Source organism: Crassostrea angulata, chromosome 8 (genome assembly GCF_025612915.1).
Source record: "Crassostrea angulata isolate pt1a10 chromosome 8, ASM2561291v2, whole genome shotgun sequence".
In the NCBI taxonomy this organism is placed as follows: domain Eukaryota; kingdom Metazoa; phylum Mollusca; class Bivalvia; order Ostreida; family Ostreidae; genus Magallana; species Magallana angulata.
Window position 1 is genome coordinate 56,458,200 of NC_069118.1, and position 27,014 is coordinate 56,485,213.

Consider the following 27,014-nt stretch of genomic DNA (forward strand, 5'->3'; position numbering starts at 1 on the left):
TACATTTTAAGAGAGCAATTTTATTATGAGACAATAAACATTGATCCAAAAGAACTTTAAGTGATTAAGCATTCTTTATGTATACATTTTAAAAGTTGATGCAAAAATACATTACCGTTAGTTTGAACAAATTAAATAACTGCACATGTATACAATGTAGGCTCTGCATTTGAAGAAACCTCTGCATTTCATTTATAATATAGTTAAATCAACTATGTAAGCTATCATCTATAAAACATGAGACCTGTTCCAAAAAAACTAAACCTCATCCAGCATCCAAAACCTATGGCTCAGATTCAGTATTCAGGCCTGTCAGGTGCATCAGTATACATGAGACACATCTCCATGCAAGTTTGGTGAAGTTCAGACCAGTAATAACTAAGATATCATCATCAGAGGGCACTAGCAATTAAAACCTTAACCTGCTCCAGGATCCGCAACCTTTGGCTCAGATTCAACATCCATGCCTGTCAGGTGCACCTGTATCATAAGACACACCATCCATTCAAGTTTGGTGAAGTTAGGCCCTGTAATAACCAAGATATATTTTTTAGCATCCTTGATAATGGAGATCAAGTCCTGCATCTGAAGCTTCCTCTGTGATTCATTCATATTACAGTTTAATCAACTATGCAAGTTTGAAATAGTACTATTATCTATTAAACATGTGACCTGTTCCAAAAAACTTAACCATATCCAGCATTTGAAACCTATGGCTCAGACTCAGCATTCAAGCCTGTCAGGTGCATCAGTATCATAAGACGCACCATCCATGGAAGTCTGGTGAAGTAAGGACAAGTAGTAACTAAGATATAATCATCAGAGGGCACCTGTTTCACAAACATTAACCAGCTCTAAAAACCTTAACCTCCTCCAGCATCCAAAACCTATGGCTCAGATTCAGCATGCATGTATCATAAGACGCACCATCCATGGAAGTCTGGTGAAGTTAGGACAAGTAGTAACTAAGATATAATCATCAGAGGGCACCTGCAACAAAAACTTTAACCAGCTCTAAAAACCTTAACCTCCTTCAGCATCTGTAACCTATAGCTCAGATTCAGCACCCAAGCCTGCCTGGTGCATCAGTATCATAAGAAACACCATCAATGCAAGTTTAGTGAAGTACGGACCAGTAGTAACTAAGATATAATCATCAGAGGGCACCTGCAACAAAAACTTTAACCTGGTCCAAAAACCTTAACCTCCTCCAGCATCCGAAACCTATAGCTCAGATTCAGCACTCAAGCCTGTCTGGTGCATCAGTATCATAAGACACACCATCCATGCAAGTTTGGTGAAGTACGGACCTGCAGTAACTTAGATATTGCTATCAAAGGGCACCTGCAACAAAAACTTTAACCTGGTCCAACAACCTTAACCTCCTCCAGCATCTGAAATTTAGGACTCAGATTCAGCATCCAAGTCTTTCAAGTCCATAAGTAGGTCCAGATGCAAGTTTGGTGAAGATAGGACAAGTAATAGCTTAGATACAGGACCTGCAACAAAAACTTTAACCAGGTCAATACGCCGACGCCGAGGGTATAGCATAAGCTCCCCATGACTTCGTCTCGGTGAGCTAAAAATGGTTACAAAATTTTGGACTCATCATATTTTAATGCAAATAAAAAAAGGATTAAGAAAAGGCTATGAACAGTGCATGTCTGCATAAAAGACAAAATCATATAGAGTGAATTTATGTCAGCTTTAAATGAAGACAAATATAAATCTAGCTAAACTTCATTCATATCTTGCTACACAGATCGGGCATATAAAACCCTCTATTGGCGCCTCTGTGATGTGTACACACACAAAATGGCACCATCTACCACACACACCACATCCTATCCAGGCTTCTCTCTGCCCTGGTCTCCTACATCCTTCCATATCACAGAGTGTCCTCTGTGCTGGTGGCACCCTACTTGCCTCCAGTAGTTGGTTAAGGACATACAATCTCATGTTCATGGCACAGTCTTTATTTAATGCTTCCAAACTACTGCCACAAGCAAGGGCCATAGCATTCTAGAAAAAAAAGCACATCCTGAAATAAATTTCATGTATCTGTTTCCTTTCAATAAATCTTATCAATGATCAATGCAGGCAATTTAAAAACAACAGAAGTGGTTCAAGTAACCTTATCATTGATTATTTGAATTATTCTATGACTCTAATATTTTGTTTCTTTTATGGTTGAGAGAAATTCAAATTGTATTATAATTTATAGGTATGTACTTAAAAATGTTAAACAATAAAATGCTTTTTTTTTGTTCATTTTGAAATCAATGGTTCAAACTATTGCAGAAATAATTAATACAGTAAAACAAGTTAATAATGAATGTGCTTTTAATGAATTGATGCTTACAGCAAACTGATTTTCATTCCCCATGACTTTAAAATATATTGTTAACTATTGTGGATATAAGGAATTATGTTTATATCAAAGCAAAACCAGCTGTCCCTAGCATGTCATTATATGAGTATTTTACTGTACTGATGTTATACCATCAAAACAAAAACACCACAGCTACTCCCATCCGTCTGTCTTTGTGACTGTAGCTGTCCTACAGTCCACGAACACTGCAAATCATTCACATGCTTATCCCGGATATGCATGTACTTCCTAGACAAAAAAAAACTTCAACTGTAAATGATATCCAAAACTTTCAACTTAATCTTCATTAAGAAAATTGTAAACAATTATAGCAAATTTACATTACTTTTCTGATTATGAATTATTCACAATTCATAGTCTACAGTAAAATTTGATTATAAGGAAATCAATGGAATATCAAAAACTAGATTCCTTGTAACTGAGATTGTATATAAGATCCATTAAAAAAACCTCATAGCTGTGACCTCTTTATAACCATGTTTTATTGCAGTGATTAATAATGTACTAACTTTGTGGAAGGGATCAGATTCATAATTTCCCATATATTATATACAAATACATGTATGATTTACCTAATGCAATTTTAATATTCCTAAACTTTAGAGCTCGAGTGAATCTAAATTACCTAATTAAATCAGTATCAGCATGATTTGCATCAAGCAGGAATCAAATTAAGTTTATAATATGGTAATATAGGAAAAAGAGTGCAACATAAACACATTTAAGGCTTCATTTTGGGAAAGAGTACTGACAAAATAAGAAAATAACCATAAGATGATAACTTACATCCATCTCTGTATTAAAGTGTGATTCTCCCCATTCATTGAATCAAGGATGGTAACCGATCTCTGGGGAACATTGGCAACAAGCAGTACCCAGTGGTTTTCATGAACATTTACTGGTAGAAAAATCCATCTAAATGCAGATAATCGTACCTACAAGAAGGTGAAGAAATGCATGTAATCAATTCAGTTGCAATCAGCAGCATACTAGGAAGAAATGCATGTAATCAATTCAGTTGCAATCAGCAGCATACTAGGTAGTTTTACAATAAGATGAACTTTACAAATAAAGTTTAAGTGAAACATAATTTTAATGTTAATAACACAGAAAATGAAGGATAAATGTGTTATATCTATGACTATATTTAATATTGATGATGCAATGCTATTGTGCACAACTTTCACTTTATAATAGAACATGTAAGTTGAAAAACTGCAGAAAATATGAAGTTTTGCCTATTAAAGACAAATGTATAATCAAACAATCAATTTAAACATTTATCACTTTGTAATTAACTTAACCATTAAAAATGAAGCATTTACCTTTTGATACAACCAAGTATCGAACCTGCCAAGTTCCCAGAGAACTGCCAAATAAGAAGGCATCACAAATATGTGATTTGAATCCTCCTTATTTTGATTCCACATTAGAAGGGCCAGGTATGCATTAATAACCTAACAAAAATTATAAATAAGGCTTGCATTCTTATAACGTTCAAAAAAATACATTGAAGACAAAACGGAAAGACCCATTGCCAACTTCATATATGTACACTGATCACCTGCCACCTATATGCAACTTCGTCTTCTCTTATTGATAATTCCTCTAGTAAACAGTATGTAAATCCCCCTCAGGAAAAACAGTGAACCTGACAATACTAAAATATTCTAAATGATATTTATTAAATACCTTATCATTCAACCAATTTTGGTTTTTTAGGGTATTGAAGTCGCCCTTGTCCAGGACCTCCCCACAAACATGGTACCGTGTCCCTGGCTTGATTTTGGGCACACCTTTAGTTGCAGAGCTCAAAATAGTCTGAATCATTGAAAATGGGTCTGAAAAACAAATGAAAATTTAAAATATATCTGTTAAATTTTGCAATGATCTAATTTTCACTTTTTTTTTCGTGATCTCTTTTAGATCGCAAAATATGAATACGCAGAAATTATATTCTGTATTATTTTTTAATAAGAAAATTATACAAAGGCCAAAAAATGACTAATGCGAATAAAAAATACTACACATTTTCCTTATTTTCACAAATTTTGTGACATGCGAGAAAAAAAAACCGGATATACAGTATGAGGTAGAAGTCTTTTGTTAGTAGTTTTTGGAATAATACACAGATTTTTCACTACCTGTATCCTGTTTGGAACTGTGTGAGGCGCTCTACAATAATAAAGAACAGCTAATTACAAAGCATGATAAACAAGTGAAAAGCTGTCAATGTGACAGCAAACCGTGAACTGTATCCATAATCCATGTCAACCCGTATCCAGTGAAATGGAGTACCCTATATATGCAACATTTTGCCAAAAAATGACTAAGTTCAAAAGCTGTATTTTTTTCATTAATTATCAGAAATCAAAATCCTAGCAATATGCACACCTCTGATATATGTACAACTGATCTGCAAAAGAACAACTTCCTATCTTGAAAACTGTAGAAGGAGTTATCCGTACAATAAGGGTATCCTTTATGCAATATTTTGCCAAAAATGACTACCGGTAAGTTCAAAAGCTGGTATTTTTTCGATAAATTATCGGAAATCAAAATCCTAGCAATATGCACACCTCTGATATATGTACAATTGATCTGCAAAAGAACAACTTCCTATCTTGAAAACTGTACGAGGAGTTATCCGTACAATGAGGGTACCCTTTTGGCAGCCGCCCGCCCGCCCGCCATTTTCACAATTTTAATAACCGGATTTTTCCGTTAGAAACCCTGGTTAAAAATTGTAACATTTCAGATGGAGAGATTTGTGCTTGAATTTTTCATAAAAGTTTTACATATTTGAAAAAAAATCATGAATGAGTAAACTTTGATTGACTTTGCCATTACACACAATGAAGAGTATACCTATACATAATTATATAATATCCTGCATTGGTTTGACCAAAACACAACAATACAACAGTTGCTGATATATTTATAACAGTTACTATAGTAGAATCTTGATATTTTCATACGCCATGGGCATTTGAATAATTTGTATTCTCTACCTATTGACTTACATGTACCAGTTCAAATTGTGAATAGATTTTTCGATACAAGTCTTTTTATTTACATGCAGTCACTTACATGGACATTGGCCTTTGAATCTTTAACACTGGGCTCCTAAAAAATGATGACATAAAAGTAACATCTAATAACATTCATTTATAATAAGCCTGTTTCTACTTTTACAGTCACTTACATGTAATTCAACTTTCTCCTTTTCCTTCTTGGGATCTTCAAGAACAGGCTCCTACAAAAAAAAAAAAAAAACAAATTTAAAGTTCCACCATTAAAATCTTCAATAATTAGCTAATCCGTTCAAGAGATAATTAAATTTCACTTTACGTAGCTCGCGGGTTTGCTGACGTCACAACAGAAATCGACGTAAAGAGTTGACCGTCATAGTAAACTCATAATTTTATTTTAAAATGACAAATGAGATATTTAGAAGTATAAAAGAAAATATTTTAGACAGCTTATATGCGGTTTATGACTGTTTATACAAAGATTTATAATATCAAGTGCTGAAAATTTAAAGATGTCACATAAATTGTCACATTTTGTTTTATAAAGAAAAAGAATGAGTGTGCGTTAGAACTCTTCCATTTAAAGTCATGTTTTAAAATAGAATGTATGCATTAACTTCGCTTTTTTTTTTACAATTATAACTTCTGTAATTTGTACTACTAATTAAATTCTTAAATTTCTTTTGGCTTGAGATAACCGTTTTATTTGATTACTTACTTATAATGTCAGTAGTTGCCTGGCATTTTATTTTTGCATTGATTGACTCAGAGTTTCATAAAAACAAAAATAGCAATTTTCTGTATCTTTACAGCCTTACATTAATTGCATTTGATAACATTCACAATAAAGTCTAATAAGCATTTACATGTTCTAAAATGTGTTAAACAGCTAGTCTTGTCAATAAATGCATTTCAATTTTGGTGTTCTAAGAAGTAAGGAAATAATGACGTCAGGCTAACGTCGTAATGAAAATATAAGATTTTGAGAAATCTTTTAAATTTTTAAAGTTTTTTTGCCAAAAATTGGCTGAGAACACATACTGATATTTTTTTATGAATTGATTCATAATTATCTCCTCTGTTTTTGTGTTGAGTATGATTAATTTCGTCTGAATCGTTTAAAAGTTTGGAGCATAGTTTTGTAATGCGTTTCTCAGTTAAAATGTGCATTTTACTATATATTTCATTGAAATGGCGTTGCTTGATTTTATTAATGACACTGTATTTGAAACACGATAACATTATTACCGCGCAGACAAATCTTAAATATATTTTAGAAATAAAACTATAAAACCTATGGATCACGTGGACAAATTTTCAAGGTAGGTTTTCTCACAAGCAGGTAAACCAGCGAGCTTCCTTAAAGGTCATAAACAATTATCTTCATTTACAGGTCTTACTTCAGCATCTGTCTTGTCCTCTCTTTCTGCCAGACCTGGCTCCTTGAAAAATAACATCAGAAGAAATAAAAGTGATTTGAGCCAGATTTTACAATTATGGATTGACTTTGCCATTACACGCAATGAAGAGTATACCTATACATATATAATATCCTGCACTGGTTTGACCAAAACACAACAATACAACAGTTGCTGATATATTTATAACAGTTACTATAGTAGAATCTTGATATTTTCATACGCCATGGGGATTTGAATAATTTGTATTCTCTACCTATTGACTTACATGTACCAGTTCAAATTGTGAATAGATTTTTCGATACAAGTCTTTTTATTTACATGCAGTCACTTACATGGACATTGGCCTTTGAATCTTTAACACTGGGCTCCTAAAAAATGATGACATAAAAGTAACATCTAATAACATTCATTTATAATAAGCCTGTTTCTACTTTTACAGTCACTTACATGTAATTCAACTTTCTCCTTTTCCTTCTTGGGATCTTCAAGAACAGGCTCCTACAAAAAAAAAAAAAAACAAATTTAAAGTTCCACCATTAAAATCTTCAATAATTAGCTAATCCGTTCAAGAGATAATTAAATTTCACTTAAAGGTCATAAACAATTATCTTCATTTACAGGTCTAATTTCTTCAGCATCCGTCTTGTCCTCTCTTTCTGCCAGACCTGGCTCCTTGAAAAATAACATCAGAAGAAATAAAAGTGATTTGAGCCAGATTTTACAATTATGAAATACCAGTAACTATATTTAAAAGTCATTAACAAATTTCTTCATCTACAGTCCTTACATCAACATCCATCTTTTCCGTAAAATAGGTCTCCTACAAGAAACAATAGATTGGTGAACTGGATACCATATACATTTATTTTTCATAATATATAAGTCTAGCCTAAATGGCAAAATAACCTTTTAAATACCTTCTCATTCAATTTAAATAATAAAATGATTTCTTTGTTTGATGATAGTACAGGAATTCATGTTTGCAACCATTGTGTTTTTATGCAGAAGTTTGAACCATTCATCCCAGTAATATCAAACAAACATTATATCTATAAAAGTATCTGTGATTAAGTAAAATATTTATATTATTGATCCACAGGGCCATAAAAACATCCCATCATGTTCTCATTTTAAAATTATAGAGGTATGCATGGGTATTGCATGTATATGAAAACATCACTTTGCGTATACTTTATAATTGTAGGCAGGAAGATGTACTGGTAAATCATATAATTCATGCATTAACTACCTGTTTATGATGACTGGATGAATTTTTGCTGGAACATTTTCCCTAAAAAATCAACAACAAAAATACACTATAGCTAAAATAAATATTAAGGTAATGAACAAAGTTTTAAAATGGAAGTTTGTTTGCCTCTTAAACACAGTTATCTTTGTTGCAAAAATGATTCACTATGATATGTGATATATAACAACCAAGTGTCATTAAACTTGTTTAATGCTTCTGTAAAAGAAAGAAAAGGGTTTTTGTTTGAAAAATGCACTAAAAATACTTTGAAATTAAAATTATAATTAAAAAAAAAAACCTTTACTGTTTGAAAATTATAGCTTACGCTCAGTACAAATGCTTTGTACGAATTTATCACTTTAACACACTCTTCTCTCTTCAACCGGTCTTCCTCTAAAACAAACAAGAGGCCTATGGATCACATCACTCACCTAAGTACCATTGGTCATGCTGTTCTTTACCAGATTTTCCACATTGTAACATCTATTGTGACCCCATCCTACCCGCAAGAGTCATGATTTGGACATTTAGAATCTACACTACCCCAGTATGCTTCCACATATGTTCCAGGACCCAATCCTATTTTTTTCTTTTCTTGATTATCTCCCCTTGGAGGAAGACTTGGTCCTTACTTTAACTGCCCTTCCCTCAAGGATGCTTTGTACTAAATTTGGTTTAAATTGGCCCTGTGGTCCTTGAGAAGTTGAAAATATATATAGTTTACAGACAGACGGACGGACAACGGATGATCAGAAAACTCACTTGAGCTTTCAGCTCTGGTGAGCTAAAAAGGGCTTGGTTCTAACTGTTGGGCATTTACATAGTTACATAATTATTTGAGATAGAGAACATTTTGGTGTACAGTTATTCTCTAAACTGTTTGCTTCTATTCTATTGGTGGTATACTTACTTCTCTTGTTGTCATTCGGTGAAACGAATGGAACATCTTTTGGATACCATTCTGGGGTCAATCTTTCAATACCCCAAAATCCTCTGACTATCCCATACTTGTTATATACTATAATAAAAATACTGTTTATCATACATGTAAAAGCTCTTTATCTTGTAACAATACATATTATGCTTGAAAAAGGATAATTATATTACTTGGTGTTTCCATTTTTTTTTTACATTTACCCTTAATAAATATACAAAAAAGGATAAAAATTATATGAATACAGGTTAAGTACGAAACCAATGAGTTATGATGCAGAGGGAATCTACAAATACATTGCAAGTGATTAGATGGTAATGAATGTGAAATATTGCATCAGTGTAAGCATCATTAAAGCAAGGATAAAATTTTGACAATTATAAATTGCTATTTTCAGGTGAATACAATCTACCTCACGGGAACAATATTCAACTGGCTCAAAACAATGTGAATTATAGCTTTTTGTGGGTTGCTAAATTATAATGCTGACGGCTAATATAAAAAGTAATTATTTCTTTATGTGATGAAATGATTGAAACCCATGTAGCAATATCTGCCATCTTTCTTAGCTGTTTATATCTGATGAATATTATGTGTTTGCCAAATACTTTGAGAAACAATGAAATTTCAAAGGTTGACAATATAAACATATTAACCTAAAGTATCAATTGATTCAATGCTGGTGAATATAACTTTTATGATTTACAGCACATTGGTTTGCAGCCAATTAGAGAGTTAGGAATCATTCAATTATATAATAGAAAAGTGAATGTTATTTTCATTATGAATATATTGTATATAACAAAGGATATCAAATGATAGGCATGTATTGTTAATAATACTGAAGCTTATTAATTAAGGTTTATGTTTTGCTATCATAAAACAGAAATGAGAAGTAAATTATTATTGAGAAATAATTTCAGTGATTTTAGATAACCAATGATTGCCTGTATAGTTCATCTAGCAAGAGTGTACTATGATAAAAATGCCACACACCACATCTATGTAGACCACCATGATGATATATACTTACCAAAACATAACACTTACCAAGTCCACTTACCCATGCACAGCTTTAATTAAATAAAATATAAAATTCAACCCTAATGATAACATAACCAAGAAACATCACTTGGCCTCATACATTAGGCACTCATATATATCTTTCTCTTTTTCATTTAAAGTTTTCTTTACTTGTTTTCTGTTTTTCTGGAGTACATGAAAATTTTTCAAATTCATAAACTTTAAAAAGTTCTCAATTTATTGAAAGGATACAATCTTCAAACTTGCATTTTTAACTAAGTCTAACTGAATTTTAAGTTTTGTCAAATGTTTTGTCAAATGTTCCATTACTGCTCAATCTTAAATATAAATTGCTAGGATTGTTCAAATTTATCAATTTATTTCTATTCTCTTTTGGAAACTGAATTCTCAATTTTAATTGAGAATCAGAATTTTTCACCCCCTGTTTTAGGCTTCTTGACATTTTAAACAGAACACTTGGCATTTCAATCAACCCATGTTAAATTAAAGAAAAAGACCAGCTTTAAATTTTACAATACTGTTTAAATTTAATGGGTATTTAAATTTACCATATGCTCCAACTAAATTTCCCACCACCTTTCTCAAGTTAGGCAAATTAATTTCCTCAGGTGCAAGAGCAGGCAAACCTGAAAGAGAATTCTTTAAAAACATTTCTATTGGAGTAGCAAATACACCTTAAGATACTTTAAAATAATTACTGTAGTTTCCTAAATAGACAGGATGAGAGCATGTAATTTCACAAGAAGCACCACTCACGCTTTTAATTTTTTGGAGTTAAATTTATGGTAAAATTTTCTAAGCCACCCAATCACTAATAATTTTTATAGCAATTTGACATCTAAGAGACATTTTGTGATACATGTATTTAGTACATGTGTAAAATAAAGAATTTACTTGAAAAAGAAATCTTGACATGAGTACTGAATTCTGAAAACTTACCAACAGGTACAATTTCTTTAGATGGCATCTGGACTCCATAAGAGCCAGATGCGGCATCTATGAATTTTTCCATAACCGATCCATCCTCTACAAACTTTTTCAGGTTGGATGTTCCTAAAGTTGTTGTAATAAAGAAATACAAAATATGGTTAAACTTTGATATCTCAAACACTGATGTCTATATGATGTTGAAGTGACTTGAAAGTCCCAACAACTTTAAGTATTTTACCCTTTATATCTAAAATCCTCAGTTATCTTGAAATTTGTTCATAGCCCCATAGACTTCAAATTAATGTGGTTTGACTGTATCAAAATATTGTAATGAGACTTTCTTTAATGTGAGAAGAATCATATCAAAAATAAATGAAAATGGTAACAAGAAAAACTTAAAGATGAAATACTCATAGCTTACAAAGTAAACAGACAAAAAAAAAGATCAGAGATTCAGAAGTTTTTTTTTTTAATTAAACATTAATTTATGAGAAATATTGCTGATTTTTAATTTTTATTTCTTTTGGTTATTTATCCTTATATATAATTTTAATTGGCATAGATCATTCACATTTAGTTTCAAAAATTACAAACCTCTAAAATCTATTGCCTTTGCTCTACTGTTGAAGCGTAGCACAGCCACTTGCTGGCCTTTTTCTACTAGTTTATCAACCTGAAATATTTATTCATCATAAAAATATATTTGCTTGACAAGAAGAAAGACATAATCAATATTACATTAGTTCTTGTGAGAACAATAAAATAGTGAAAATAACATATACTTATTCAAATTTTAAGAAATGACATACATATTTCTCTATCTTCTTCCACCATTTCTTTTCCATCCTTCTTTAGTTACTGAAAAATGTATCATAATAAGATTCAACAATCTATTCTTGTCTTTTTCTTTTTAGCCTATCAATATATATACCAACTAGACAACATTGATATGGTGACCATGTTAAAGGGCACCGCTTAAACAGTGGACAATAGGATAAAAAGAATTTCAGAGAATTTTGCTTTGACCTTGACCTACTGTAAAATCATTAGATTTTGTGGTGGCTCAATTTTCGTGGAATTTGTGGGTACCTCCCATCCACGAATTAACATCCTCCACAAAATAAAAAAATAGATGTTATAAAATCATATGTTCTTATGATGATAAAAAAGAATACACATAATTATATCCCCATGAACCTGTAAAAGTTAAGCAATCCATGAAAAATGGCCCCAACGGGTTTTAATGATTTCACAGTATATCTTCAAAATTTTCAAGCTGGCATAGAACTTCTTATTCAATCTCATTACCCCTTACATACAGGCATTTTTGTTCAATCTGAACATATTAACCAAATGGGAAATAATCCATGGTCTAAAACTGATTATAAAGTGAACTGCTTTGACCTTCACATTAACCTTGATCATGGTCACTGCACGCCATTAACCAAAAATCTCTGTTTGAGTAAAGTATTAGCCAAACAGGGGCTACAAGGAGAGTATGTATATGCTTAAAACATGATTTTAGCTTGATCTAAATGACCTTGACATTTGACCTACAAACATCATCTAAGGCCACTGCATACCCTTTAATCAAAGGCATCACGTGGGTGATATATGCACCAGATTGGAGCAAAGGAAGAGAAGTCATGCTCCGAACAAGGATTTTTCGTATAATTCTGCTATGACCTTCACATTTGACCTATGCAAATTTGTTCAAGGTCACTACAAACCTGTAATTTATAAGCTCTGAGTATGAAAAGTATGAATCAAATAGGGATAAGTTAAAAGCATATATAAGTGCTGATTTTTTTTTTTGCATGGGCCGTTATGACCTTGACCCCTGACCTGCAGGTCACTGCACACCCTTCGACCATAGACACTTTGTAAGTGAAATATGAGCTAGATTGGAAGAAGGGGATAGAAGATATGCTCCAGACAAGGATTTTTTTAAAATTCTGCTATGACCTTAACCTTGAACCTAGAAAATGGTTCGAGGTCATTGCACACCCTTTACCAAAAGAATCCCTGTGGGTAAAGTATCTGGCCAAGCAGATGAAAGGAAAGACAGACGGACAGACTGATTACTATAGGGCACCCGCAGTGAAGGGGCCCTAATTATTGTAAACCAAGTTCCAGGGATGGGGTAATCATAATCAGTAATCGTAATCAGCTGTAATCGATTACAGGTTGCTGAGTAATCATGAGTAATCAGTAATCATCCATTTTTCTGATTACAAGTAATCATAATTTAATCGATTACTCTGTGAAAAAGTCCTGTAATCATGATTAATTTTTGATTACTTTTATGATTACAATGGCAAAACTCAATAGGTTGAAATCATTATTCATTGGATCTTATATTTAGTGAATAAGGTTCAGTCTTAAAGTTGGTCAGTATTTATTGCCCTTGGGCATGTTTAAATTCATGTCCAGTCATGATACAATGAGTTTGCTATTCAACAGTCCTTGCTTTTAGGCGCATTAGAAAACAGTTCACATACTGTGCTTATTTAATTGGGAAAATTATTTAAAGGGTCACTTTTAGTTGGACTTTGTTTAGAGAAAGATGTCTGCTGTACAACATTTTGAGTTTTCTGATGATCAAACATCATCGGGTATTGTGAAAGCCAAATGTAGATACTGTTCTGCATACATATCGGGGAATGCAAAAACTACTTAAAATAGTAAATAATGCAACAAATTACATTGATACCAGAATAAAGAGTCCTGTCAAAAAATGCACTGTTTTTTTAAAATGAAACATTTAAACTATGAAAAAACTGAAAAACAAATAATGTAATCTAAAGTAATCACAAGTAATCATGATTACAATGAGGAAAAGTAATCTAATGTAATCAATTACTTTTAAAAATGGATGTAATTAGCCTGTAATCGATTACTTTTAAAACCAAAAGTAATTGTAATTTAATCGATTACTTTTGAAAGTAATCAACCCCATCCCTGAAAAGTATTTCACTGAACAAGTTTCAATTGAGGTGACTTACTATAAACCAACTTTTATTCGCGTGTGAGAAATTTTTGCGAGGTTTATGGGAGCCTTGTCATCGTGAATACCTATATCTCGCCGCGAACCAATCCTTTGTCTATAGTTTTTATAACAATACAGGTCTGGATAAGGCTTGGTCGGAGACATTAGTTGTTGTGACTGAGCCAGTTTATAAACAATTGATCGCGAAAATTAAGTCACCGCGAATAAAAATTGGTTTATAGTAAGTCACCTCAATTGAAACTTGTTCAGTGAAATACTTTTCATGCATGGATCAAGGGGGGGTCTAACACCCCCCCCCTTGAGATATGCAGTTATTAAATGTATATACTAAACCATCCCCACAATGTCAGGGATTCTGAGTCAACATGTAAGGATGATACTTCATCAATAAATTTAAAATTAAAAACTGAAAGTTGAAAATTTTGGGCGTCATAAAAAAATAGAGGCGAGTGATTACATTTTATTATAAAAGGTCATTTTATCATTTAAAATATTTATTTATCATTTAAAATACACGTAGAAAGCATTAACTATATTCGCCACTGTTATGGACCCCTACTGATCGCTTTTTTTATTCAAACATACATATTTACTAGTAAACCTTGCTGACGATCTAACGAGAAAATCAATCTATTGATTTATTAAAAAAAAAATAATGGTCACAAATACCAAATTAGAAGATATTTAATCCCAAAATCATTTTAATCATTTCTGATTCCTAGCATCAAAACAAAGTACAAAATGCCTCACAAATTATCTGTTTAGACAAAATGTTTTTGGGTGATTTAATGTATCTCTTACTAATGTTGGTTATGTATTTTTTGCAATGTCGCTACCTGCATATCCCGAATGAATCCCCAAAGAAAGCATTTTATTGCATAGTAGCTATATAGTTATTATAACATCTATCATGGCACCAGTGTAATAGGAAATGAAGAACAGTCAGATACCACATTGAAAACATATAGTTGGACCAGGAATCTGTGGCGTCGAAGCAAATTGAAAGTGGGGGTTGGGGGTAAGGGGGCTAGACTAATCATCAAAAGCCTTGACAAAAAAAAAAAACTATTTCCCAAGATCTCGATATTCCTAATCCGTGAGGGGGGGGGGGCAGTATAATTTTTCTATTTTCAATATTACTATTAATATTTAATTCTTTTAAAGGTAAATTCAATTTAGGAACAATTATGTTTCCAGCGAGAAAAAGTGGGGGTGGGGGGCTAGCCCCTCCGGGATGCTTAACGTGTTATGTGTCTAATGGTTTGGTTTACGTTAATAATAAATTGTATTTTAAATTTCCGATCCATATAATAAATTATATACCTTGTGCAAATAGTTCAGCAAGCAGCTTACGGTGCAAGGTGACTTATGGTGAAAGCGAAAAAAGAAAAATCATTAGCCAATGAGAGTTCGCTTAACAAAATATGGTTAGTAGGCAACCAATCAGATCAAGGTCCATATCGAGGTTCTTAGATCCAATAATACGTTACTATTATACCTCATGTGCTTGGAGGTATAATAGTAACGTATTATTGGATCTAAGAACCTCGATATGGACCTTGATCTGATTGGTTGCCTACTAACCATATTTTGTTAAGCGAACTCTCATTGGCTAATGGTGGTACGTTCAAATCCTCCAGATCTGACAAGGAGCTAAAAATCCGTTGATTAAAACTGTGTGAAAACAGAATCATTGCCTTATGTCAAGAAAGGTAAGAAAAACAGAAAGAATAAACAACAATAGAACAATATATTCCACAACCTCTAATTGACTTGAAAGTATTTTTATTCTGTAATTTTTGGAGTAAACATCAATGCCGAATACAGATTGAAATCGTAATTTACAAAGGGAGGATTGTGTGTGTGTGTGTGTGTGTGTGTCTATAGATATATATGTGTGTTTGTGTGCCTGCGTGTGTGTCAATCAAATGTTTTACCATGTATTTTGTTAAACCACAATCTTTTCTATAAAATTTTAATTGTGAACCGCACAACACATTTACTACAAGATGTAAACAACTTTAAGCATTCATTTTCGAGCATATTTTTATCAGTTTATTAAAAAAAATTAAAAGAGCATTAAATGCTTCATATTTACAACACTCTACACTTTCCAACTGAATTATTTTGTTACTTTCTCATTCTACTTTCTCATTCTACGTCAATCATCCGCCTGAAACTACGTAATGTTTAATTATGACATCATGTGGCGTAAGAATACACAGTGGAACAGTGGAATATCAAAACTTTATAACTTTATTACATGAGTGATATCCACCGCATATTGAGCTAAACGTGATATTATTAACTCATTAGATTTGTTACCGACTGTTTACAGAAATTTGTGGGTTCTGTGAAGTCCATAAGAGGCGAGGTGTTATAAATATATATATATATATATATATATATATATATATATATATATATATATATATATATATATATATATATATATATATATATATATATATATATATATATATATATTTAAGTATTGAATCCTTATTTTTTGAAAGATATAGTCTCATAACTGCAACGGTGTGTGCATACAAATTGAATAACGCGCGTTAGCGCGTTATGAAAATTTGTTTGCACACACCGTTGCAGCTATGAGACTATATCTTTCAAAAAATAAGGATTCAATGCTTATATTTACATTTTTTTACCTTCTTGTCTTGTACGCAAATGGGAATTATACCTCAAAATTACTGTATTATCCTATGGGTAAGTTCAAATTAATGGAAGAGCCACTGTAACAGCCACAAGCGTGATCTTTGATTTTCGCTTGTGACGTTGTATTTATCAGCGTTCAACGTTTGTGACGTCACAGTTAAAACTCGTCATTTAACCTTTTAGTACCCTTTCTGCGTTATGGTGCTATATCTGCAGTAGCTTTACATGCAAAATATACGTGGAATGTAAATATTTAAGCATTGAATCATTAGTTTTTGAAAGATATAGTCTCATAACTGCGCCGGTGTGTGCATACAAATTGAGTAACGCGCGCTAGCGCGTTATGAAAATTTGTATGCACACACCGCTGGAGTTATGAGACTATATCTTTCAAAAAATAATGATTTAATGCTTATATTTACATTTTTTAACTTCTTGCCTTGTCTGCAAATGTAATTTATAGGTCAAAATTTCTGTTTTATCCTAAGGGTAAGTTCAAATTAATGGAAGAGCCACGGTAACAGCCGAAAGCGTGAACTTTGATTCTCGCTTGTGATGTTGATATAAATAAGAAATTCGCCTAGGTGTGTGATATAAACCTCAGGGCTGTGATATAAGATTTATATCGTATACTTATGGAAAATATACCCTTTTCCACCCTGTGCGATATAAACCGAAAATTCGCCTAGGGATGTGAAATAAGATAATATAATATCGGCTATTATGACGTAGAGTTCGATATGCTTCGTTCAACTCCGATCTACGAGTATGAAGTCAAAAAGTTACGTCGACGTCAACCTAGTATACAAACAGCTGGCGCAAAATTTCATGGAAGTTTATCAGAGATGGAATATATAGACACGGAGCGATTTGTTAACAAAAATCATTCATCACATGATATTTTTATTGATTCTTTTATATTTTCTATAAGTATATGATATAAAAATCATAATGTGGCAATTTTTATATATATAGTCTGACGGCTCTCGGGGTGATATGCCGCGACATCGGGCTAATATAGGATACGATATAAAAATTGCCATATAATAATCTATAAATATATATATATTTTTTTTTTTCTTTTTTTTTTGCAGAAACCATCACTTGCCCTTAATAAAGTGCAAGCACCAGGATTTCTAAAATATGACTTGAGTAAGATACCACCAAAGTTAAGGAGGAAAAGTAATGTTTGTGCTGCAAGCAGTTCTGCTAAATTTGTCAAGAAATCAGCTCCATTGTCCATATTCAATGAAGAGTTAGACGTGGTAATTTTTTCTCTAATTAGATTGAAATTAAAAAAAAAACAGGTGAATTTTGCATTACATTTACATTATTAGTTGTTTCTTAAATATTTTTAAGCCAAATGAAGTTCCTCCGACCATGGAAGAAGTTTCTGCAGCATCCTGCAGTATTCCTATTGAGAACAATTTCAAACTTTATTGTCTTGGAATTGTTGAATCACAGTATTTTTGTCCGTGCAATGGCAGCATGACTGTATTTGCTCTGGCTGATTTTGATGAAACAAGAAAGGAACTTCAGGTATGCATTAATATTCTTGCATTTACAGATATATTTTCACTTTGGAAAACCTGCAGATGATACTGATTTTCTGTATTTACTTTATCAAAAAATATATGTATGTCCAAGACATTTTTATGCATCCACTTGTCATACAATATATGTTTATGTTGATTTGTCAGATCTTTATGTGGACTTGTGATATTGATGTCAGCATGACAGAAATAAGCCACCATATATATATATATATATGGAAAGTAATTTTGAAATCTGCCCATAAATTTGAGAATTTGATAATAAAGATTTGATTTTTCAGAAGCATCAGATACAAACTGTGAGAAGGAAAGCAGTCAAATTTGAAGGAGACACTCGATGGATTTGCTTCTGCTCCTGTAATCCACTGCATGCAGAATATGTGGATGCATTGTCTGCAAATCTACTTACTTCATATGAAGGTTAAATATGTTGTACTTTTAAGTATTATCTAATTGGATTTAATACCTATTCTGTTATTGGATGATCTGTTTGCAGGGATGGGGTCGATTACTTTCAAAAGTAATCTATTAAATTACAGTTACTTTGGGTTTTAAAAGTAATCTATTACAGGCTAATTACATCCATTTTTTAAAGTAATCGATTACATTAGATTACTTTTCCTCATTGTAATCATGATTACTTGTGATTACTTTAGATAACATTATTTGTTATTCAGTTTTTTCATAGTTTAAATGTTTCATTTAAAAAAACAGTGCATTTTATTACAGGACTCTTTATTCTGGTATCAGTGTAATTTGTAGCATTATTTACAAGCCTTTTCATTGCATTTTATCATCATTAACATTTGAAATGTAGAGTCATTTAGCCTGCATCTATCTGGTCTGAAGATCAGAAATTAAATAAGCACAGTATGTGAACTGTTTTCTAATGCGCTTAAAAGCAAGGACTGTTGAAAAGCAAACTCATTCTATCGTGACTGGACATGAATTTAAACATGCCCAAGGGCAATAAAGGAATACTGGCCAACTTTAAGACTGAACCTTATTCACAAAATATAAGATCCAATGAATAATGATTTCAACCTATTGAATTTTGCCATTGTAATCATAAAAGTAATCAAAAATTAATCATGATTACAGGACTTTTTCACAGAGTAATCGATTAAATTACGATTACTTGTAATCAGAAAAATGGATGATTACTGATTACTCATGATTACTCAGCAACCTGTAATCGATTACAGCTGATTACGATTACTGATTATGATTACCCTATCCCTGTCTGTTTGTTTTAGATTTCTGTTGCAAATGTAATACTGTACATGTATTTATTTCTACTGACCAGATAATGCAAAAATCATGAATCCATATACATGTATTAATATGTTAGAAGTATGTTATAGAGTACATGTATATCTCTTCAGCAATTCATTTTGTAATGCAGCTACAATCTTGGCATCCTCGCTAGCTAAGGGTTTCTGATCTGCACCACTCCTGAAAAACTCTTGGCATAAATCAGCCAGAGCAAATATGCTGTCATTGCATTGCACGGACAAAAAGGCAAGATTTTCTCCTGGATTTTGATTTGGGATTACTGAAACCGTTCGCCCAATAAAAAAAATGCAAAACATCTGTGTTTTAAGGTAGATTGCGGGTTTACTGCTTGCGAGAAAACCTACCCTGAAAATTTGTCAGCGTGATCCATAGGTATTTAAAATTTGATTTCTAAAATTTATTTGAGATTCGTCTGCGTGGTTATTATGTATCGTGTTTCAACACGGTGTCGCTGATTAAATCAAGCATTGCCATTTCAATAAAATAAATAGTAAATTGCATATCTTAATCGGGAATCGCATTTTAGAACAATAATTCTAGGTTTTAAACTATTTAGACAAACTTAATTTTTATCAGCACAATAACAGAAGAGATAATGTTGAATCAATTCATAGAAAATTATCAATAGGTGTTCTCAGCCAATTTTTTGCAAAACAACTTTAAAGATTTAAAAGATTTCGCAAAACCTTTTATTTTCATTATAACGTTAGCCCGATATCATCATTCTCTTAAGTCTGAGAAATAAAAAATACAAATGCTTAGATTGACTAGACTAGCTTCTTTACTCATCATTAGAACATATAAATTTTAATTAATTAGACATTATACTGATTTTATCGAATGCGCATATGCAATTATATATAATGTAAAGTAATGTGAAGAGAAGAACAATGGCTATTTTTTCTTTCCATGAAACTCTGAGTCAATAAATGCAAAATTAATTACTATACAACTATTGTCATAGTTTGTATGTTTGTAATCGTATACGATGATTAGCTAAAGTCAAATGAATTCTAATAGATCGGTGGTTGAAAATACAGAAGTTATAATTGTAAAAGAAGTGAAGCTAAAAAAAATGATTTTAAATAGAAGAGTTTCAACGCACAATCATACCTTATTAAACAAAATGTAACACTGTATTTCGATCACCCCTTTAAATTGTTACAACTTGATAATTAAAAATGTTTAGATTAACTGCATATAAGCTTTTTTAAATATTTCCTTTTATGTTTTTAAAGATCATTTGTCATTTTAGAAAAAAAAAATGTTTGGGTTTGCTATGACTCATTGACGGTCAACACATTACTGTAAATTCTATTGTGAAGACAGCAAACCTGCGACCTATGTTAATTAACAATGTTTCATACTGATTAGATCATGTGACAAAAAAGTTTCGACTTTTGAAAGCACGATATGCCAATTGTTGGTGAGTAGCTGTGCGGATCAGAAACCCTTGGCTAGCGAAAATGCAATCTTGGTAGACCTCAAAGATTGTTTTGACTCATCAATCTTTTGCAGTTCCATTTGGTACACATTATTTGAAAACTCTCATTTTTTTTTATTTACACGTATTTATTTTTTTTATTTGATATCTTCTAAACAATTGAGAACATTTACAATGTATATCTTAATTTAAAGGATAGAAGTTTGGAGGTAATGAAAAAATTAATTTAAATCATAACTTCAATTGTTAATTTATTACATATCTCTGGGCATTGCAAATGCATGTACATGTACATTTATATTTTTTGTGTATTTAATATATATTGTTTTATACTGGCATTAAGATTTGCACCATCTTGTTTAAGAAACTGTTTTAATAATATCAAGTGATATATAATAGAAGTTTGTACCTGATTGAAACGCTTCATTTTTTAAATTTCAGACTTCTCAGAAACGAAATGTATACATGTTAGAGTGGTTGAGAAGTTCACTGATGAATTTGATGATATTTCCCCGGATGTGTACTTCTCAGGTCAGTATCCTTTTCAGTGAAACTGATTGACACTTTCTCTTAAACACATAGTAAAACATGCAGGTAATGAATTGATGCATACAGGAAAGTGATTTTAATTCCTCTTGAGTTTAATATACATGTATATTGTGAACTGAATGGATATAATGAATCACGCTTGTAACAAAGCAAAATCCTCCCTCTCTGGCACTTCATTATAAGCATGTATTACTGTATACTATTTTGTTTATCTTTATTTCTGTTAGATCTTTCATTATGAGAATGTAAATGTAATGTGAGAATTTGCGAGTGGACGGGTGATCAGAATTGACATGGATTTCAGCGCCATATCAATAAAAGCAACTAATCTTATTTTGCGAGTGATGCTTCTCGTGAAATTACATGTTGATATATTCCTTGCATTTAATAAGGAATTTACAGTAGATGATAGTTTTTTTCCAACAAAATCTTGACAAAATGTCCATTAGATTTAAATTTAGAATTTATTTTCAGAGCATTCATATGGCAAAAAAGAGACAGAGGGACTGAAAGAGGTATTAATGTAAACTTCAAGAAAATTGATCTGTTTCTTTTGTGAATGCATGCATGTATTCATTATTTTGAGTTAATCTTGGTTTTCATTTACTTTGAGTTCTGGTTTATCTATATTGAGAGTAAAGTCGTTTTAATACCTTATCTATAATTTAGTAAGTTTAATTCTCAATGTAGAGGTCAAATTCAGTCTCAAAACAAAAATAAACACAACGCGAAGTACTGATAAAAACCTATACGGCACTGACCTGCTACATTATTTGGTGAACCGTGACCAGGATAGGGTTTGTACTACAATGGTCAGTGGCACGTGCTACTCACTTTGAGAGCCCTATTCAGTGATTCGGACTTGGCTGAATTCTTTTGTTGTTAGTTTCTATTGTATTGTGGGTTTTTTTTATTTCTTTAGCTGTCGCTTTTCTTTGTAATGGATTTGTGGGTTTGAGAATTCATGCATCCATGCAGATTTACCAGAAAAGAGAGAGAACGAGCACATGGCGAAATCTGTCCTGGAATGGAAGCTTGATGGAAGAACTGTTCCTCCTGGTAAAGTTATTTCTTCTCTTAGCGGTGAAAGGACTGCGAACGATAGCATTGTCTAGCCGCCTAACTAAAAGTCATTTTTTGAAAGTTGTCTAATCAAACTTATTTTTTCATTATAATGTAAACATTTATGTATATTTTCATTGAATATAAATGATTTGGTCAAACAAAGAGAGATAACTTTGTATTTTGGGTTAAAATAGCTCATTTCATAATAGAAAATAACGGAAAACGGAAATGTTTTTTAAAACATCTTTCCCCCCCCCCCCCCCCGTGTGAAACAAAAATTCCTTTTGAGGGGATTTAATTATTGTTATTTAGCATATTTTTACCAAAGGGTTTGTTGTTTCACGGGGGGGAACATATGTCTACAGACCGAAATACATTTCAAAAAAAGAATTTTGCTTTATAAACTTTCGAAAAATAATAAACAGATATGAATTAAAATAAAATTTTACTTTAATATATATGGTAAATATGTTAATTAAGTTTTTATGCACATATTGGCCGCTAAAAAATATTTTCCTCACTCATAAAGACCGGTTACAATGAAATTTTTTTGAGACCCCGCATTAGCAAAACTTGTTTAAAGAAAATTAATTTGATTACAAATTTTATTTTGATATAAATTGATTAGGATTTGATTATACTTTTTAGTAGAAAACTTAGTTTTTGAATATCTGTCAGAAATTCCGAAATATTTGGATGTAAAATGTAGGCGGGAAACGGGCGTTAGCGTTCGCAGTTCTTCCATTACAGTTGTCGTTCGTGGGTATTACTTCTATGTACAAGCCCGTCGACCCAGTATTGTACCCTTACTGCCGACCCGAGCATCCGAAGGGAATTGGCTAAATGTGTTTTGATATAACAATGCCAGTTGAAAGTTAGAGCGGTGTAGCATATTATGTCATTATAAACTTAGTTATCATTTACGTGTTCGTTGATTTGTTTATTTTTGTGGCTTATAAACTTAATTAGATTTTTTGTAAAATTTGATAGGTTATTAAACACACGTAAAACTAGTAGGTTAGTCTAACAGTAACTGTCCTCTGTCGATCTTGTTGACAAAACTGGGATAGTATGCCTGTTAATAACTGTGTAAACATAATACTTTAATGTACTGTAAAGTTCTGTGTTCTGTGTGATGATTTGATATATGGATTCAGTTATGATATTTATGACATGTTTATTAATAATTTTTCTTGATTTTTCAGACCACTTATTCACCAGTTTTATTGCAATTTATCCAGACACCAGGTTGACCAAAGTGAGATTTGGAAATGGACTGGAACCTGATACATTCAACTCCATATATTTCAAGTGTCTGATCGTCTTCATAATATCCGATGTTATACCGGTATCCACTGTGTTCATTCTGGAATCCGTGAAGTTTGTGATAATCGTGTGTAAATGTTGTGTTGTACCCATAGTATTATATCCCGGAATGTGTTCCAATTAGTGATTGCTGAGGACCATGGAGACTGGTGCTGTGAAATGAACTTAGCAATGTGACATATTCACCTGATTATGTTTTGCTTATATTTTGTATAATGTATGTTTTTTAAAGGGAATTTGATTGAAATGCACCACTCAATTTTAGTCAAATGCATAGCATTTGTCTTTAAAGGGGGAGGAATGTGGTAGATCGGGATTTCATTTCTATTTATTATTATAAGTATTCCGATCCCGATGTGATTTTATTCCATTACTTTGGTAACGCCCACTTTATACGAACGCCAATAACTTTAATGACAGTTGTCTTTGTTCTCTTTTCCGTATATAAACCAGTGTAAGTCCTTATTTGAAGAGGGAGACGGCTGGTTTCGCTAGCTACTTTTCTCCAAGCAGAGAGGGGGAGGGAGACGGCTGATTTCGCTAGCTACTTTTCTCCAAGCAGAGAGGGGGAGGGAGACGGCTGGTTTCGCTAGCTACTTTTCTCCAAGCAGAGAGGGGGAGGGAGACGGCTGGTTTCGCTAGCTACTTTTCTCCAAGCAGAGAGGGGTAGGGAGACGGCTGGTTTCGCTAGCTACTTTTCTCCAAGCAGAGAGGGGGAGGGAGACGGCTGGTTTCGCTAGCTACTTTTCTCCAAGCAGAGAGGGGGAGGGAGAAGGCTGGTTTCGCTAGCTACTTTTCTCCAAGCAGAGAGGGGTAGGGAGACGGCTGGTTTCGCTAGCTACTTTTCTCCAAGCAGAGAGGGGGAGGGAGACGGCTGGTTTCGCTAGCTACTTTTCTCCAAGCAGAGAGGGGGAGGGGGACGGCTGGTTTCGCTAGCTACTTTTCTCCAAGCAGAGAGGGGGAGGGAGACGGCTGGTTTCGCTAGCTACTTTTCTCCATGCAGAGAGGGGGAGGGAGACGGCTGGTTTCGCTAGCTACTTTCTCCAAGCAGAGAGGGGGAGGGAGACGGCTGGTTTCGCTAGCTACTTTTCTCCAAGCAGAGAGGGAGAGGGAGACAGCTGGTTTCGCTAGCTTCTTTTCTCCTGAGTCCCCGTCTCTTCTGTCTCTTTGAGGTCCCTGTTAAAGTTTGGTTTTAGGGTTGGGGATTTTAAGTACTTGATATTGACTTGTGTACCTATTTTGTTAATATAATAATAAATTTATAAAGGGTTGTTAATCTTGGTTTTCATTTACTTTGAGTTTTGCTTATTATATCTGGTTTATCTATATTGAGAGTAAAGTCGTTTTCATACCTTATCTATAATTTAGTAAGTTTAATTCTTAATGTAGAGGTCAAATTCAGTCTCAAAACAAAAATAAACACAACGCGAAGTACTGATAAAAACCTATACAGCACTGATCTGCTACATTTTATTGAATATACCTGTACATGTATATATATACATTTACATGTATCGACTTATATGGATTGGCCAGTTGGCAATTGTACCTTGATATAAGCTGTTTCCATTCTCATACAATTTGAATCAAATGAAATATTTTCATTTTAAAAATTAAATTGCTTTAATAGAATACTCCTTATGAAATGAACTTGAAACTAATAATACCTGGCAAGGCATAAACTATAGTTTATTTGTTGTGTTACACAAATTATATTTTTCGTAGGAAATAAATTTTTCAAAACTTATAAACATAATACAAACAATATCTAACATAAGAAGTGAACACAGATCTAAGGAATTTATGCTTGAGAAGTGTTCTTTACATAATGAAAGAAGTTAACAAAGTTGGGAATTGATATTATAACAATATTTTTTTTGTACTTCATGTAGTTGAGCACATGACTGAAAGTTTTCACTCCAAGAAAACCAAGGTTTTTGAGGGGTGAAATTTTCAATGATATACCCTCAACCGAATGTACAATTTTATTGCATGGTTAACCGTTATATTGTGAATTTTTATTGCATGATGCGTATCATAATAACAGTGAATCTTACACACAGAAGTTTGGCAGTAAACATGTAGTCATCATTTTTTGATACATGTACATAGTACCATCATCCAATAAAAATATGTTAGCTGTTCACAGTGTTGTTTTGATCTATCTGGCTGGAGGGCATGGTTTAAACCTTCAGAGTTTAATAGTACCGGTGTAGTGTATCTAAGAAATGCTTATTGATAATCAAATTCATGTTATTTACATGAGCATATAATAATGAATAATGGATACAATGAAACAATTTTATCTTATCCTAGTGATTGGTTCTAGATCGTTTTCCTTTTTATTATGTTTAAGATAATCTCATTTCACAATAGAATGCAGATCTTGTGGAATTGCCATTTGGAGATGACTATTGCCTAGTTTTATGTGGGATAATGCCAGGAGTTGTCACAGTCTTCGCTAGGAAGCTTCAGTGTTTTACTTGTCAAAAGGTACATTGCTGCCATACCAACCACATCCATTCCTACATAGAAAAGGCCTCTACAGACACAGTACCTGATATTGTACTGAAACTCATGAGAGGTATGGTAGATGAGACCTCTACTAAGACTTTTATCTACCATACTCTCTCAAAAAGATCCATACAATTTAGGCTCGATGTTGCTCTCCAAGCCACATTTTTAGATCCTGTGGCATATTGCATCAAGGAAGATGGAGTTCTAAAATTTCTTCCATTTGAAAGTGATATCTGTAGTGATTGTGGCAGCCAACTGGAAGCAGAATGTAGCCTTCAAGGGAATCAACCAATGCCACTTTTTTGCAAATATCAAGTATATGAAGTGTCAGGTAGGAATGTTTATATATTAATTACTCCCTTTATTTGTTAAGATATTCTAGATACTTCTTCTAGATAATATTGCAAGCTAGTATTTATAAACTATGTTCAAATCATGCATGTAAACGATCTGATTTTTTAATTGACAAAATCTTGTGAGATATTAGTTGTAAATTTATTCTCATCTTTATTTTTTGTTTTTAGTGTGACGGTCAGACCGGTTCGAATACCGGCGCCAGATAGCTCAGTTGGTAGAGCA

The 27,014-nt window shown here is 32.7% G+C and overlaps 2 protein-coding genes across 6 annotated transcripts; one reads left to right on the forward strand and one right to left on the reverse strand.

Moving 5' to 3' along the window:
• On the reverse strand, nucleotides 1-15,444 carry LOC128158470 (sentrin-specific protease 1-like). Of its 5 annotated transcripts, XM_052821335.1 has the most exons (22): nucleotides 15,336-15,395; nucleotides 12,039-12,113; nucleotides 11,812-11,860; nucleotides 11,597-11,675; nucleotides 11,012-11,125; nucleotides 10,621-10,698; nucleotides 9,005-10,101; nucleotides 8,420-8,487; nucleotides 8,095-8,136; nucleotides 7,633-7,665; nucleotides 7,464-7,517; nucleotides 7,293-7,343; nucleotides 7,178-7,213; nucleotides 6,825-6,866; nucleotides 5,598-5,648; nucleotides 5,483-5,518; nucleotides 4,537-4,567; nucleotides 4,085-4,233; nucleotides 3,718-3,849; nucleotides 3,179-3,327; nucleotides 2,503-2,620; nucleotides 1-2,022 (listed from the first exon to the last, which is right to left on the reverse strand). In XM_052821335.1, the coding sequence occupies exons 7-22, from the start codon at nucleotides 9,135-9,137 to the stop codon at nucleotides 1,741-1,743; spliced, it is 1,407 nt and encodes a 468-aa protein (XP_052677295.1). In that variant the 5' UTR covers nucleotides 9,138-10,101; nucleotides 10,621-10,698; nucleotides 11,012-11,125; nucleotides 11,597-11,675; nucleotides 11,812-11,860; nucleotides 12,039-12,113; nucleotides 15,336-15,395; the 3' UTR covers nucleotides 1-1,740. The 5 variants fall into 5 exon arrangements, with proteins under 5 accessions (XP_052677295.1, XP_052677294.1, XP_052677297.1 ...); XM_052821334.1 differs by lacking the exon at nucleotides 12,039-12,113 and having other exon boundaries at nucleotides 15,336-15,444; XM_052821337.1 differs by lacking the exons at nucleotides 7,178-7,213; nucleotides 12,039-12,113 and having other exon boundaries at nucleotides 15,336-15,437.
• A 94-nt stretch (nucleotides 15,445-15,538) lies between these two features.
• On the forward strand, nucleotides 15,539-25,194 carry LOC128158473 (uncharacterized). Its single transcript, XM_052821341.1, has 8 exons — nucleotides 15,539-15,724; nucleotides 17,780-17,950; nucleotides 18,045-18,224; nucleotides 18,520-18,658; nucleotides 21,420-21,509; nucleotides 22,002-22,042; nucleotides 22,450-22,586; nucleotides 23,798-25,194. Exons 1-7 carry the CDS (start codon nucleotides 15,713-15,715, stop codon nucleotides 22,483-22,485), a joined length of 669 nt encoding a protein of 222 aa, XP_052677301.1. The 5' UTR covers nucleotides 15,539-15,712; the 3' UTR covers nucleotides 22,486-22,586; nucleotides 23,798-25,194.
• Nucleotides 25,195-27,014: the final 1,820 nt, after the last annotated feature.

Excerpts from the sequence above, each read along its gene's own strand:
- LOC128158470 (XM_052821334.1), bottom strand. The coding sequence starts at position 9,137 with ATGATAAACAGTATTTTTATTATAGTATATAACAAGTATGGGATAGTC. Across the intron at positions 7,666-8,094 it reads CATCCAGTCATCATAAACAG|GAGACCTATTTTACGGAAAA; the intron begins GTAGTTAATGCA and ends TGTTTCTTGTAG. Across the intron at positions 4,568-5,482 it reads ATTCAAAGGCCAATGTCCAT|AGCGCCTCACACAGTTCCAA; the intron begins GTAAGTGACTGC and ends TTATTATTGTAG.
- LOC128158473 (XM_052821341.1), top strand. Across the intron at positions 18,225-18,519 it reads AAACAAGAAAGGAACTTCAG|AAGCATCAGATACAAACTGT; the intron begins GTATGCATTAAT and ends TTGATTTTTCAG. Across the intron at positions 21,510-22,001 it reads CCCGGATGTGTACTTCTCAG|AGCATTCATATGGCAAAAAA; the intron begins GTCAGTATCCTT and ends ATTTATTTTCAG.